At 47.4% G+C, this 14,604-nt stretch overlaps 3 protein-coding genes across 4 annotated transcripts; 1 reads left to right on the plus strand and 2 right to left on the minus strand.

The window, feature by feature from the left end:
• Positions 1 to 92: 92 nt before the first annotated feature.
• Positions 93 to 5,072, minus strand: mpzl1l (myelin protein zero-like 1 like). The gene is made up of 6 exons (XM_085936361.1): positions 4,892 to 5,072; positions 3,615 to 3,796; positions 3,247 to 3,457; positions 2,865 to 2,994; positions 2,211 to 2,319; positions 93 to 2,106 (listed from the first exon to the last, which is right to left on the minus strand). Exons 1-6 carry the CDS (start codon positions 4,962 to 4,964, stop codon positions 2,011 to 2,013), a joined length of 801 nt encoding a protein of 266 aa, XP_085792487.1. The 5' UTR covers positions 4,965 to 5,072; the 3' UTR covers positions 93 to 2,010.
• Positions 5,073 to 5,306: 234 nt separating this feature from the next.
• rabep1 (rabaptin, RAB GTPase binding effector protein 1) lies at positions 5,307 to 12,376 on the minus strand. 2 transcript variants are annotated; one of them, XM_085936359.1, is made up of 18 exons: positions 12,021 to 12,376; positions 11,121 to 11,249; positions 10,806 to 11,009; positions 10,555 to 10,715; positions 10,359 to 10,478; positions 10,112 to 10,247; positions 9,824 to 10,002; positions 9,615 to 9,725; positions 9,094 to 9,546; positions 8,854 to 8,958; positions 8,659 to 8,775; positions 8,405 to 8,503; positions 8,199 to 8,339; positions 7,613 to 7,802; positions 7,390 to 7,445; positions 7,213 to 7,311; positions 7,031 to 7,147; positions 5,307 to 6,971 (listed from the first exon to the last, which is right to left on the minus strand). In XM_085936359.1, the coding sequence occupies exons 1-18, from the start codon at positions 12,064 to 12,066 to the stop codon at positions 6,870 to 6,872; spliced, it is 2,565 nt and encodes an 854-aa protein (XP_085792485.1). In that variant the 5' UTR covers positions 12,067 to 12,376; the 3' UTR covers positions 5,307 to 6,869. The 2 variants fall into 2 exon arrangements, 1 of the variants encoding a protein (XP_085792485.1); XR_015068742.1 differs by lacking the exon at positions 5,307 to 6,971 and having other exon boundaries at positions 7,385 to 7,445.
• Positions 12,377 to 12,999: 623 nt separating this feature from the next.
• On the plus strand, positions 13,000 to 14,585 carry scimp (SLP adaptor and CSK interacting membrane protein). Its single transcript, XM_085936557.1, has 4 exons — positions 13,000 to 13,250; positions 13,775 to 13,817; positions 13,934 to 14,004; positions 14,075 to 14,585. Exons 1-4 carry the CDS (start codon positions 13,151 to 13,153, stop codon positions 14,353 to 14,355), a joined length of 495 nt encoding a protein of 164 aa, XP_085792683.1. The 5' UTR covers positions 13,000 to 13,150; the 3' UTR covers positions 14,356 to 14,585.
• Positions 14,586 to 14,604: the final 19 nt, after the last annotated feature.

The raw sequence follows: 14,604 nt of genomic DNA on the forward strand, positions 1-14,604 counted from the left end.
TTTCCCTAATACAAGAAAAAAATATATAAATTGTGAAACTACTTAGATTGCCGGAAGGGGCGGTCTGAATGGAAAGGATGAAACAAACCACATTTGGCCAGAAAATCTTTTTTTATATATAAAATTTGAACAAGTGGATACACAACAGGCTATTATGCATATAAAAAAATACAATAAAAGGGGAAAAAAATAAATGAATCTTATCTTTTCTATCGGAAGCAGGCGTTCAAGTTGGCGGATGAAATGTAAAAGGCACTAAATGTACAACATTCCAGTTTGTTTTGGATTTCTGGAGGCCAAAGTCATTCAGAGATGAAGAATACAAAAATAATAATCACAGGGCAGGTTTTTGTCTTCCGTATTTAAGACATAGTGCACGTTGTTTTTTTTGTTTTTGTTTTTTTTTCTTACAACAAACAAAGACGCTATCGAATAGAACAACTATTTAGCACACAGAGAGCCGAAAAGCGTAGGGAGAACCGTCCGTCTTTTCATAATTTATACTTTACAACATCACGTGGACGACGGCAACATGCACAAATACAAACACACGCGCACACGCGGCCCCCAGCAGCTCAAAACCACGACGGGAAATAAAAGGAAGCAAAAGAGCTGAGTTATCATTACATTATACAATGTGTTGTTTTTGGTGAAGACACTTATTGAACTCGTTAAATGAAAAAATAGGCCGTGCCTGCGACAGTGGAGCCTGTTACCGTAATGCAGAAAAAATATATGGCTTCTTTTTTTTTTTTTTTTTTTTTTAACAGGATAGTTGTTTGTGGGGTTTTTAAATAACTGAATTGTAATATTAGAAAGTAATGTCAAGAATGTTAGATAGCATGTTAGGTGGTATCGCAAACGTTGCCCCCCCCTGGTGGCCTCTTTTAGTCACTAAATGTCACTTCCGCAGGCAGGGCTTTTGGCGCAAATAAAAGTGTGTGTGTGTGTGTGTGGGGGGGGGGGGGGGGGGGGGGGGCATGCTCACAAAAGTGGAATGCATTTTGAGTCAGCAGCACACATGATGGCGGAATGACACGTCGATTACATCAAGTCAATTTGGCTTGCACAAATACAAAGATGCACTTTAAAGCTGGAGCATGGATGATGGTTACGAGAAAGACGTTTGGCCCGTTTTTGTTCTTTTCTGTTAAATAAAAATTCAATGTTTACACGTCAACAAGCTTTTTTTGTTCTAAGATCATCACGTTAGTAGATGGCATGCAAACGCCTTAGGAGAACTTTTTTTTTTTTACTTCGAACATGCAAAAAAAAAAAAAAAGTGTCTTGAATTAAATATGAATTTTCTTTTTTTTTTTCTTCAAAAAATGTTTCAGTGTGGGATGGCCATGAGTGATCGATATGAGCATTTTGTCATCTTTTTTTGAAAGGGACATTTTATGGAAAGCGCAACATGGAGGAGAGTCGCCTCACCCAAGCCTTAAGTAGTGAAGGTAAAATCAGTAGTTTTTTTTTTTTTTTTTTTCCTAACACGGGATCAAGAGATTGTTTTCCTACAATGATGTCAACATTTTCAAAAGATGTTTTGGGAGTATTTTCCTTCTCTGTGAAGTCATTGTAACCAATGTTATACAGTCATTGAGGGATTCATCTGTTAACTATCCCAAAAGTCAATCAGACGCTTATGTGTTTTTTGTTGTTGTTGTCAGTATTCGAACCGTCGGCACAGTAGAGCTAAAACAAAATCTCGTCAGTTGAGGAAGGAATCTCAAAAGGTCATAGTGTCAGTGTGTCCAAAGGTGCGTCAGCATTTGGCTGGCCTGAGGACATTTCAAAACGACCAGTAACTATGTCATGAGAGTGTGGACGTGATGGCGGAGGACAAAAACAAAAAAAGAAAACAAACAAAGACGTCCCCGTCCAAAGAATGGAGTGTTCCCGCGAGGAGCGGTGGATGCAAGAGGTCTGATGCTTGAGCATGTGTGTGTGTGTGTGTGTGTGTTTTGAACTTTTGGTTGCGCGTGGCTCCCCCACCCCTTTCAGCTCGTCTCAGTTTTTGCGAATGTCTGCGTAGACCACAGGCTCCATCTTGTGGAAGGAGTTTTTGCTTCCCGAGTGATCCAACTGGACGTATATCACCGGGCCCTGGCAAAAACACAACGCTCCACGTCAGTTTGCCCGCCGCCGGCGATGCCGCCGCTCCCCAGGCCCCGTTCTCGGGTTCCCGCCAGGCTCCCCTGAGCTCCTACCTGCACTTGGCCTGGGGGGAGGCCGGTACCGGTGGGGCCCTCCGGCTTGGGCTCCACCTTCTTGATGGGCTGCGGAGGCGGCGCACGAGCGCTTTCCAAGTTTATACAGCTAGTTTGGGGGTACGGTTTGGCCGCCGTGGCGTTGTCGCACAATGGAAGGACGGGCACAATGAGGACCAAGACAAGAATGGAAGAAAGAAAAAAAAAAAAAAACACAGAAAAATGATGAGCGAGCAGGTGGGGTCGTCATCGCCGCGCAGGCTCGACAAAGCATTTGCGTCACACATGAGGAAGCAAACTAAACGAAAACTGCTACTACGCGTGGAATGAGTGCGGACAAGTTGAAAGCTGCCAAGATGCTTTGCCGAGAGATCGAGCCGAGCGAGCGTGCCACGTAAAAGTGGACAAACAATGAGTGTCAAACAAAACGATGGATGGAAACAAGCGGCGGCTTCCCAAACAGTAACCCCAAAGATTGCCGAGCGGCCGGCCACGGCGCTTTTTATCACCGCCGAGCGATTCGGTTCCGCTCGGATCGGTTACCCGGTTGCCGGGGAAAATGTGAACGGTCCAGCGGCCATGCCGAGTGTTAAGAGGCGAGCGTCGCGTTAGGATTCTTTCATTCCACATAAAGCACGAAGACGGGCGACCTACCCTTCGTAATCGTTGCGGTTGTGCAGCAACTTCATGACCACGCAGACGGCCACTAAGATGAGCACCAGCAAGGCCAGAACGCCGCACACCGCTCCCGCGATGACGGCCGTGTTGCCCCGAGGTAGAGCTCCTGCAAAAAAAAAAGTGGAAGCCCGCTTAACTTCTGCTTTTGGACCTTTTCCAAGCGCTGCGGGGAATGTCCCAGAGTGGTGGCGAGCAAGCCGCCACACGCAGGCGCACGCTTTCCAAGAAGATGCTCAAGAATGTGGAACTGCGTGACAGTTAAACAAAACCTCCTGACAGCTTGAAATGCAAGTGACGTGGTCGCTTTCACGCAGCGCTTGAAGAATTGTCCCGACATTTCAACCCGATATTGCCTCACCTCGGGAGACCACGCGCAGCTCGGTTCGAGCCGCCGTGCCCATGAAGTCGAGCGGATTCTTCACATCGCACGAGTAGGTGCCGTTGTCGCCAAACAGCGCCGGGTTGAACCGGATGGACACGTCCCTCTTGTTGATGTCGCCGATGAACTGCACTCGATCTTTGAACTCCTTAGGCGACGGCGCCGCCTTCCCGTTGTAAAAGTAAAAGATCTGACGCCAAAGGAAGGAAGGAAACAAGCAAGGGAGGAAGGAAGCAAGGAAGAAACACAGGAAGCATATTAGTAGCTCTTCATTTTGATCATCGCTGAATCGTTTCGATACTTGGTTTCATTTCAAACGGTCCAGATCCATCTATTCGCCGACTCACCGCGTAGGGCGCCTTGGAGTAGGGGCTGTCAGGCTGGCTGGACTGGAAGTTCCACGTGACGGCGATGTCGCTGCTGACCACCTCGACGGACTTGAAGGTGCAGCGGAGCACGCACGCCGTCCCGTTCTCCACTACCACCTCGGGATCCGTGTAGATGTCAATGGCCAGCGTCGGCGTCCGGCCTGAAAGACGCACGTACGTTTCGGGAAGCATCAGCAATCATAAAAGCATACGACACTTAATCTGATATTTGTACAGCAATTATATAATACATGCATTTGAATACATTTGCATCTGAATATGTTGACATGTATGTTTTGAAACCGACATTTTTTTTATTTAACTTGTATACACGTTCCATTTAAATTGAATAATGCAATGTGAAATTGTTTCCTGTGTTGGTGTACAGTATGAGATGAAGAAGCAGCGATGCACACAAGCAAGTTCGGCGTGCGCAGTGGTCGCATTTGGCAATAGCAAAAAAAGGGAAGCAAGCATCGTTCTAACGTCAGCGGCTCTGTCAAACAGTCCGACATTTGCGTAAGCGCACTCGAAAGCAGATCGCCTCCATATCTGTAGGCCGGCCACTCGCCTCCAAGCTAATAACGCTCAGAATAAAAACGACAACAATACTCAGAATCACATTTGACTTCAATGAGAAATTCCTCATTGCATAATTTCCACATTGACGTAAACAATTGTTGGTTCCTGAGCACGTTTTTTTCCTTCAAGGCAAAATCACAACCATGGGATGGAAAAAGAATAAGAGTTCGATTTATTTACTGCTTCATCTCATAAATAAATGACCTACCACACCTAACACACAACGGATACACTTACATCCTGCCACATACGTCCGAGGTGTTGTTTGTTTTGTTGCATTGTGTGTTCGTTTTTGTCATGAAATGTTACAATATGGTTCTCTCCAAATACCAATTTCACTAACATAACTAGCAAAGGTTGTTTTGATCAGGAAATGCGAGCAGTTTGACAAATGATGCGGCCCCAGAGAGGCTAACAAGGCTTGTTTGTGTTTTGGTCCGGTTTACTTCAAAATCTCCAAATAATGCACTCTCTCATAACACGTCGGGGCGACAGAAGCTTCTTCTAAAGCTCACACGGCCTGGGATGAATTCGGCCGTGTTGATTAATTCTAAATATGCGACATTAATCAGTGAAATCACGTCAAGTTGTCCCCAGTGTATACGTCGTCGAGTGTTCTCAAATCACAACCCACCCGAAAAAAAAACCACATTTCACGACAAAATTGAACTCACCTGAGAGAATTAATACCACAAATCCAGTTAATAAAACACGCGGGGGAAGCATATCGTGCCGTTTAAGCTCCATTGGGTGGTTAAAAAACGAACAGTTTCTGCTTCTTTTTTCCCCCACCCTCTTAAAAGAAGCGTCGACGTCTTCTTCTTCAACGGGTGAACAACGGCGCCGCAAAGAGTTGACGTAGACTTTGCCGCCCTCTGTTGGCCGACTGGTGTTTTGCATGACTATACAACCACCTGTTTGACCCGTTGAAGCGACACGTAAGCACGTCCGCCATATTGGATGTGGCATATTTTCTTCTAAACTCATCCATATCTACGGCTAAGGCCGTGAACGGGCTTTGTTCTCATTGTGCTCCTGCCTCACAAGAGCCATGCATCCACACCCTTAGCGCTAAAACAATAATTCACATTTTTGCACGATTAGTTGATATTTTATTGACATAATGGGTTTAATGTATAAATTAATGACCAGTGAATGTATGGGAAAAACTACAGATAAATGACAGGAAGCTTCAGTGTTGTACACTAATTTGTGGCCATATACGAATCATAACAATCACATTTACGCAGGCTCGTAATGGTAATTGACTAAATGCATCACTCTGCCTATACTGTCTTTTGGAAATGCCTCCAAAGTGGAACATTCCTAAAACCTGAACAATTCTGGAGTTTAATCCAAAACTAAACAATAAAACAACAAAAATAAAACAGTGACAGGGCAGAATAATTTACAACACATATTTGACAAAACTTTTTTTTAAAGGCAGTGTCATCTTTTGTCACGATGATGGAGCAAGCTACCCGGGCACGCATCGTGTTGGCGTTTCCCTCCCTCCTAAGTCATAATGGTGACAAGCCAAGATCCCACCCCCCAGTTGAAGGGATCTGGTGTCACCATCTACAGCTATCTATGTGTCATTACAGTAATATACAAACTAAACTTCAATTTTGGATGGTGTTCCACTTTGGAGGGGCTTTGTACTGGACTTACCTGTGCACATCAGGTTGGGGTGGGGGGTAATCTAAAGAATAAAACTGTTCAATGTTTTGTATATCTGGGGGTAGCGTGGGGGGGGGGGCTGACTCGAGACGCAGTGGTGTTGCCTTTTTGGATTGTATTCTTGTGCAACAATTGCATTAATTCCTTCACATGGTGCGCCTTGGAGGGCAGGGGTTCTCAAACTTGCCGGCTTTTTGGCCACCTAAACAACTATCACGAGTTCCACTAAACATCCAGGAAAAAATGTGATGTCATGTTATAATAAGAAGAAGACACCTTCATTCCAATCATTAAATCCTCAACAACACAAAAAACAGGCTGCCATGTTAGATGTTGAGATGTCACAATCGCATCAGAGCTTTTAATAGGCCCAAAGCTGTAATTGGTGAAAATCATTTGTTACGCTTATGTGTGTTAAAATTTGTCTGTGTAGCCCTGAGGTCTGGACCCCAGTTTGAGAACCCCTGGTGTTAAAAAACAAAAAAAATCACCAAAGGGGCGGAACTAACAACATATACGATGAGCAATTGCGGAGCAGTCTGGTGAAAAAATAAAAAAAGCATCCAAGTTGTTAGCCGGTAAAGGAAAAAAGTGCTTCGACACCACGACAAACCTTTTTTTTTTTTTTTCCAATGTTGTTTAAAGCTAATCAGACGTTTGTTTTGAAATGGAATCAACGCAGTCCTATCTACAATTGGAAGAAGACATCCACAGGCAAGGTGGCACTCGGCCACCGTCGTCCGTCCGTGAGCATGCTCGCAATCTTTTTAGTAGTCTTCTTTCTTCTTTGCTGTTCCGCCATCGAATGTACACAAAAAAAAGCCGCTGCTCCTTCCTACCTTGCCTTGGCTTCTTCCGCGATGGTGACGAGGAGAAGAAGCGGGATCGATCACGTTGGAGGAATGGAGGAAGGGCGGAAGGAAGGACGGAAGGAAGGAAGGAAGGAAGGAAGGAAGGAAGGAAGGAGGCACTTCATGTATCTGGAAGCTGGCTGATGTCAGTCAAGTTGGTGTCGTTGAGAATGAGTCTGATTCGCTCCAAAGAGTCCGCCTGTCGTATTCGCTCTAGCTGCACCTGGCGACACAATGTGTTGAGAGGCGGCGTGGGAACGCGTGCGCGGCCTCGTTGCTTACCTGAAGGGTCTGCGAAAGCTTGACAAAGTCCTTCTGGACCTGCTCGCTGACGTCCAGCTCCGTTTGCAAGCGCTGCGCTTTGTCTTTCTCTTCAAACAGCTGACTCTCCAGCGCGATCTGCAGAGGAACATCGAGTCACGTGACGTCACGCGCCGCGCTGCTCGGCATTTTGGGAAAATAACCTTAGCGGCGTTGAGATCTTGGAGCTGCCGCTCCAGGCCGCTCCTCAAGGTCCTTATGCTTTCCAGTGTGTCGGTCGTTTGCGACAAAGCGCTCCGCAACTGCGCGCACAAAACGCACGTCAAGGCAAGTGCATTTGGAGAGCCGAATGCAAAGCGGGATTAGTTGACAAACCTAACCTGCTCCTTCTCCGCCTTTATCCGTTCCAGGTCCGTCTTCAAATTGGAGAAGGAAGCTGTGTGAGAAGAGACACCGGGACACGATGACGGGAATATAAAAAGCCCTCCCGAAAATAAATGGGAGAAGAAAAACACTCCTGACTCATCCTGGCCTCAAGTTGACCGCGCTGGTGTGATTCATCTGACACTCGAGACCATGATGAGGGCAAGCGAGCTAACTCACCTAGCTCCTCCTTGCAGCCCTCAATCTCCATCTGCAGCGTGTCCTCCAGGTTGTCCTTCAGGCACTGCTCGGCTCGGATCTGCTCCTTGAGGAAGAGGATCTCGGCCTTCAGCTTCTCCTCCGTGTGCTCGGCGAACGTCCGCAGTGCCACCGTGTCCTGGCGTAGCTGCAGCACGGCGGCCTGCAGCTCCTACAGCAGTTCAAGTTATCATTTTTTCTCCCACATTGCAGGCTTGTGTTTTTGTGGAGGAGGCGGCTCGGTTGCTCTTTTTCAACTCATTGGAGGTTAAACAAGCTGCACGGAAACATCCCGTTCAGATAACGACGGACTCGACCGCCTCCACATTTACCGCCTCGGCATCAGCTGCCTTGCAGCCTTATGTAAAAATAGATGAATTCCATGTTTTTGCACCAAGGTCATCAACGCTAAACTCTTGTAAAAGGAGAAAATGTTTGCCCGTGGGCATGCTGGGTGTGTTGAGGTAGCACTTATCTGAAGGTTTAAAATGACCACAAGATCTATGTTAATTCCCATTAGCATTTCTCACCTCATTAGCTCGCTAGCACATTGATGCTGTTCACCTACTTGCACGGTGTGGGGCATGGCGAAGCCGTCTTGCTGCAGGAGCTCCGAGTGCAGACGGTGTTTTCCCTGCAGGGTCTCGTTGTCCCGTTGGAGTCGGCTCAGCTCGTCGGCCACTTGCTCGCGTGACTGCACCAGTGCGGCCTTCCACCCGCACGGAAACATTAAGAAGGCCTCGTCCTCTCGCCGCCCCGCCCGACGATGCTCACCATCTGTCCTTGCGTGTTCCTCTTAGCTTCGCCGAAGGCCTCCTGAAGAGTGGCCAGCAGCGTTTCTGACTCCTGCACTCGTTGGACGAGGGCGGACACCTGAGGCAAACAATAAAAACCATGTCGGTAAAGGTGAGGTTTTCCAGAAATATCCAAAACAACGCTGAGGAACCGAGTGTTGGTCTGCAATCAAGACGTTCAAGTTTCTGCAAGTTCTGTTCTCAACAAAACAGGGTGTCAAAACCTGAACGGACCTTAGCGGCGATTTCCTCGTTGCCGAGCTTGACGGACTCTTCCAGACTCTGTTTTTCAGCCACGCTCCTCTCAAGGTGATCGTTGGCCTGCCGCAGCATGGCCTGGAGTTTCTTCACCTGCGGAGCGAGCCGGAAGACTTTGCCGTCAGCACCGAGCGCGGCAGACTGAGCGAAACGTACGCAAAACCCGACGACCTGGTCTCGCGTGTCGGCTTCCTGGCCCTGGATGGCCTGCAACTGCTTCTCGTAGTTGGAGCACATGTCGCAGCGGCGGCCCAGTTTCTTGCCCGCGTTCTTCACCTGAGGCGGCAAACAAACGCCACCGGAGACACGACGTTAGCGACGCCGATGCAAGCGCCACAAATCATAAGAAGATGACGTATCGTGGCCTCGGGCGCCGATTGCTTTGGCCGTTGGCGGCGGGACGGAGCGTACCTCCTGCTGCAGCAGGTTCCATTCGCTGTCGCTGACCAGTCGATAGCCGGCGGGCGGTAAGTAGGCGGTGTCGGGGGCTTGCGAGATACTGGACAGCAAGGACGCCGTTTCCTCCTGCTCGGGCGTCATGGCTTTGATGGCCTTCTCCTGATCTTTGGTGAGCAGGAAGTGGCCGGGCGTCAGCTTGATAGAGCTGACGGACCAGGTGTCGCCCAAGCCGGCGTCCGCCGCGCCGCACTCGGCCCCCACCAGGGGCCCGAAATCCGACTCGTCCAAGTGGCCGGCAGACTTGGCTTTGTGGTTCAGGCCCTGCGTGGCCGACAGGGAGGAACCCAGGCTGTCTGTGGACTGCGCCCGCCGCAGGTTGTCTTTGTAGGGGTCCGAAAGGCCACCCACCACCAAGTCGGCGTCCAGGGAGTGCATAGAGCCGTGCGCACTGCAGTTGGTTGGCGGCTGGGGAGGACGGAGCCAAATATGGAGGAAAACGATACCAATGTTGAACGGAGGGCTGACGCTCATACCTCCTCCACGCTCAGCCCCAGGAAGATATCCTCCAAGGGCTCCGTGTTGTCCGCGCCATCTTCCTCGGGCGCGTCCTTCACCTGGCTCAGCCTCTCCTTCTCGTCCTCCTCCTAGTCGCGGCGAGAAAGGCCGACGCAAATGGGACGATCGGTATTTGGAAAAAAGGTTAACAACACCGAGATGGGACCCGATTTTCGCAAGTATGGACCTGGTCTTTCTTCTTGATCTCCTCCACCTGCCGCAGCTGCTCAGAGGAAAGGACGCTCTCGATCCTCTGCATGTCCCTCATGAGGAGGCGCTGGGACTCGAGGAACTGGTCGTTGGCGCGCTGCCACGTGTGCTTGAGCTGGTTGTGCTGCTGCCGCTCCAGCTCCAGCTTGTGGCATACTGCGTGTGAGACACACACACAAAGAATTCAAACAAGCAAGCAAATGAAAACAAAATACAAAGCAGTGATGGAGATAGCGAGGTCCATGTCACTCGCACGGGCGAGTACCTTCGTGAAGCTCCCGCCGCAGTTTCTCTGCGTCCTCCTGCAGGACAGACTTCTGCGTGTTGAGCACGGCCACGTACATCTCCAGGTCAGTGCGACACGACTTCTCCGCCTCCAGAACGTGATTGAGCTCCTTCACCTAGCAAAGAACTTTTGCTTTGTTGTCGTTTTGCTTTATAAGTTCAATAAAATATTCCAGGGATAGGATTGTAGACTCCAGCTGTAGGATGTGTAAAAAAAAAAAGTTCACCTTGGACGCCTCCAGCTCCTTGACCCGGTCCTCGGCCGTGGTCAGCTTGGCTTTGAGCGTGCCGATCTCCTGCTCCATGGGCATCACCACCGAGCGGAGCTTGTCCGCATCCTCCTGAGCCTTCCGTCCAGTTTGCGCCAAGGACATTTCATTTGATTCATTTCTTATTGTTACGTGGCACGAGTGGCGGTTGCACCTTTTTCATGTCGTCCTCCAGGTTTTGCTCCTCCTGGCCCTCGGTGAGGCGCCGCCTGAGGTCTCCCAGCTCCCTCTCCATGGCCTCACGGTGCTGGCCCCACTGAGCTCGCTCCTGCTCCAGACGCTGGTGGAACTGGACCTCGTACTCGCAAACCGTTTCTGAGGCGGTACGTGACAAGGATCACAATGCGGCTCCCGGCACGCCGAAGTGGGTTTTGAGTGCGCGATAGGGGGAGACGCTCAACGTGCCTTTCATGATGGCCTGCAGCGAGGCCACCTCCTCCTGCCACTGGCCGCGGACCTGGTCGATGGCCTCCTGCTTGGTGTTCTCCGACACGGTTGCCACCGCCTTGATGGTTTCAATTTCGGAGCAGGCCTGGGTCAGCTGGGCCCGCACGGAGCTCAGTTCGGCCTGGGCCGACTCCAGCGCCGTCGTCTGCCTTTTCAGGTCCTCTGGATCATGTGAAAAAGATGCAACTAGCCAATTCATCTTTTTCCATTTTGCATAAAATGACATTTTTTTCTTAAGGTAGATTGTGTTTTGACGGCAAGGAGCACTCTTACCCTCTTGGGCCAAATACAGCTCTTTGAACCTGGCTCTCTTCTGGTTAAACTCGGCCTCCAGCTGCTGCTTGACTTTGCCGAATTCGGCCCGCTCCCGCTCCAGAGCCTGCATGCGCTGCTGGAGCTCATCTGAAACCACAAGTTGGAAGCTTTTAACTGAGAGAAATATCTGGATGTAAGGTGTAAACATTTTGACAAGCCTTTTTTTGTATTTGTTTGGGAATGTTATTGGAAATGTGGAATTACAACCACAACAAAATCGACAATTTAATGATTTGAATTGTTGAAATGTGGAGCTGTGAATTAAATTTGAAACATGTCTCTTCATTAAAATGGGATTTTATTCGTGGAAAATGTGGAATTCTACAGTCAAGCGTTTGTGAACGTTATCATGGGAAACGGTGGCTAATTGACAACATGGCAATTTGGGGAACGTGCATATTGACGTAATAATAATAATAATAATAATAATAATAATAATAATAACACAATATGTACGGGTGCTGAATAACGTGTGTTATCACCAACAACAATAATGATGACTCGCTTCAACCTTGCTATCTGCTCCATTATGACACTTGGCAAGTTAGCACAACACATTATGCTAGCTAAAATCAACATATACTAACGCGTAACAGAATGCTATCATATGTCATTTTTTAGCAATAAACATCAATGCACATCCCAGACACGGGCTAATAATGACTGACATATTGTCTGTGCATGTGCGTGTGTGACACGTAGCCCGGGAGGGGGGCGTTGGAGGTGAGGTGGGGGGGGGATGCTAACAAGCTAATGTTGTGAAAAGATGCCGAGGCCGCTAAGCAAGCGCGAGGCTAAAGGCTGCCTTCCGCGCACAGATGCGCCACTACACGTCACAAAACATACAAGACATGTTACCGTCATGCTGGGACGACGGAGGGGCTCCCGCGGCCTGTTCGGCCATGGCTCGGTAGGGGAGGGGGGCCCTGACGATAAGGAAGGGGATACGAGCTAGGAGTGTCCCACCAGCCAGGCTAACAACATGACAGCCGCCATCAAGCTAGCCAACGCAAGACGTGACACGTCCGTTTAAGTCTTCATAGTAAATATCTGACCACTATGTTTATTTAGTAAGTTGGTGTGCAATTAAATGGCGGTAAAAATGAAAATAATCAAATCAACATCATGAAACATCTTCCTAAGACTAGTTTGTATTCACTCAAACAGCTCTTTTTTTGCTAAAAGGGGGTTATTTGAGCAAACATTTTCGGGAGTTCCGGCTTTTCCTTTCAAAATAAGTGTTCAGAGAACTCTAAAGCGGATTCGTTAATTACCCATTATGCAGGACTAATTGAAAAACGTATATTTTAATAGAATGTAGTCATTAATCATATGAGTTTTCAATTGAATCTTTCAATAAAGTTTGGTGTGTTTAAATTTAATGAAGCATTTTATTTATTTTATGTTTTTATGCAGCCATTATTTAAATTCTTCACAATTTTAGAATTTAAATATTATTGACTGCCAAGCCATACTGGGGCACCCTCTCTATGAGCCCACTCTGCCCTCAAGTGGTCAAAGTGAACCACTAAAATGCTCTTTAGGCCTCTATAGGAGAACTTTCCGAGTCCGCCCATTCTAAAATAAAAATAAGTTGACGAGAATAATCGTGGACGGGATATTACGTCATTATTTTCAATGAATAAGTGCAAACCCAGTCAAATATGTCAAACTCTGTTTTCTTTTATCTGCAACATCGTCCATGTCATTGTCAAAGGAAGCTGGAAACTCCAGCGGATGCAGATAAAGGGAACCATAACCATATTGGCGTAGATATGCGAACTTGTGTGCATATTTATCAACTAATGCACCAAAACCGAGCCTTAAGTGCCGCTTTCCAGGGCAGGAACTTGGCTTAGTCACGAGTCCCAGGAGACGCCGCATTTGGTTACTTGTCTGCTGTGCCCTGTTTGTCAAAAAGAGGAAATTGGCGATGCTACACCCCAAAGCAGCAGCAGCAACTTTGACGTGTCTTCGAGCGATTGCCAATGGATCTGAATAACTTTTTGAAGGTTTTGATCCCGGTGATGATCGCTACCTGCTTGCTCATATGCATCCTTTGGTTCTTCATCTACATGTGCAGTAAAGGTTGGTTGGTTCAACATGTTTTTTTTTTTTTTTTGGTGTCATCATTGATGAGATTGAGATGTTGTGAGTGTTTTACTTACACATAATGAGTATATTGGAATTCTTATCATAATTGTAGCATCAAACTAATCTGAGTAGGATTGTGTGTGTCATCCGTAGTACGGCGAACCCCACCGAAAACATGACCCGGTTAGTGTGAAAAAAAAACCACAGACCTCAGCTGGAGGGTTTTTTGTTTTTCCTCCTCCCAGGAATTCTGGTGCAACATCCAAGCACGCTCTCGCCTTCCAAGCTAAACCTTCATGCCCATTTTCAGATGTCGTGACACGGCACTTTTCTGCTGGCTTTTTCTCTCTTAAACAAGAAGCAGCCGTGGAGTTTTATTTCTCAACTTGAGGGTCTAATTAACTCAATATCAACAATGTTTTTGTGAGGAAGAAAATCAGTTACATTTGCAATCTGTCCTTTGATTGGTTATTATTTTACATACAGTGCTCTTAATTCTTGTTTTTTTATTTTTACAGAGAACTACCGATACTTTCAGCACCACAAAGACTCCAAAGACAAGTAATCCAAATACGTTGTTTTTAAGTTTTGAGTTTTAACCCCATAAGGTCATAATGCTTGAAATGGCTTAGAAAGCGACTCCACAAATTTGTCTTTTTTTTTTGTCGTTGTCTCAGAGCGAGCACATATCAAAAGCAAAAGCAGACTACTCCGTCATTGCCTCCTCGCACCCAGTTCCTGTTGGCAGGTGAAATGAACGTTCCAGGAGAAATCCTGATGATCTTGCAGAGTTCTTATGTTCTTATGTTTTTTTTTAGAGGCCCAGAGCTATGAGAACATTACAGAGGTTCCCAAAGATGAGCACGAACTTGACATGGCCGACCCTCTTAAGCCAAGGCAGACTTTGGACCCGAACAATCTTCCGGACTATGACCAGATCCCCCATGATCAGATGGACTACGTGGAAGTGGAGGAGCAATACCAAGAAGAGTTTTCTTTAGCTCCATCGTACGAGGATGTACCAAAGATGGCAGATGACGCCACAGACGACTATGACGACGTCGAAGACGGTAACCAGGACTACGACGATATCGATTGAGTCTCCGTTTCGGGCGGGGCCTGATGCTATACGGAGACCAAAGTGAGGCCTAACTAAGATGAGGCTTTTTTTTTTTTTTGTTCGAGCGTGAGCTGATGCAACGCCTTTAGCGTCACAAAGACGCTAACGCCCACCAATGTTCAATGCTAGCCAGAAGGTTTTCTCTTATTTTTTAAACTGTTTTTAAAAAAAAAGAAGCTGGACACAAGTTGGTGACGGTTAAACGTCAGATGTTGATCAATAATAAAA

Source organism: Syngnathus leptorhynchus, chromosome 17 (genome assembly GCF_054491065.1).
Source record: "Syngnathus leptorhynchus isolate UIUO chromosome 17, UIUO_Slep, whole genome shotgun sequence".
In the NCBI taxonomy this organism is placed as follows: domain Eukaryota; kingdom Metazoa; phylum Chordata; class Actinopteri; order Syngnathiformes; family Syngnathidae; genus Syngnathus; species Syngnathus leptorhynchus.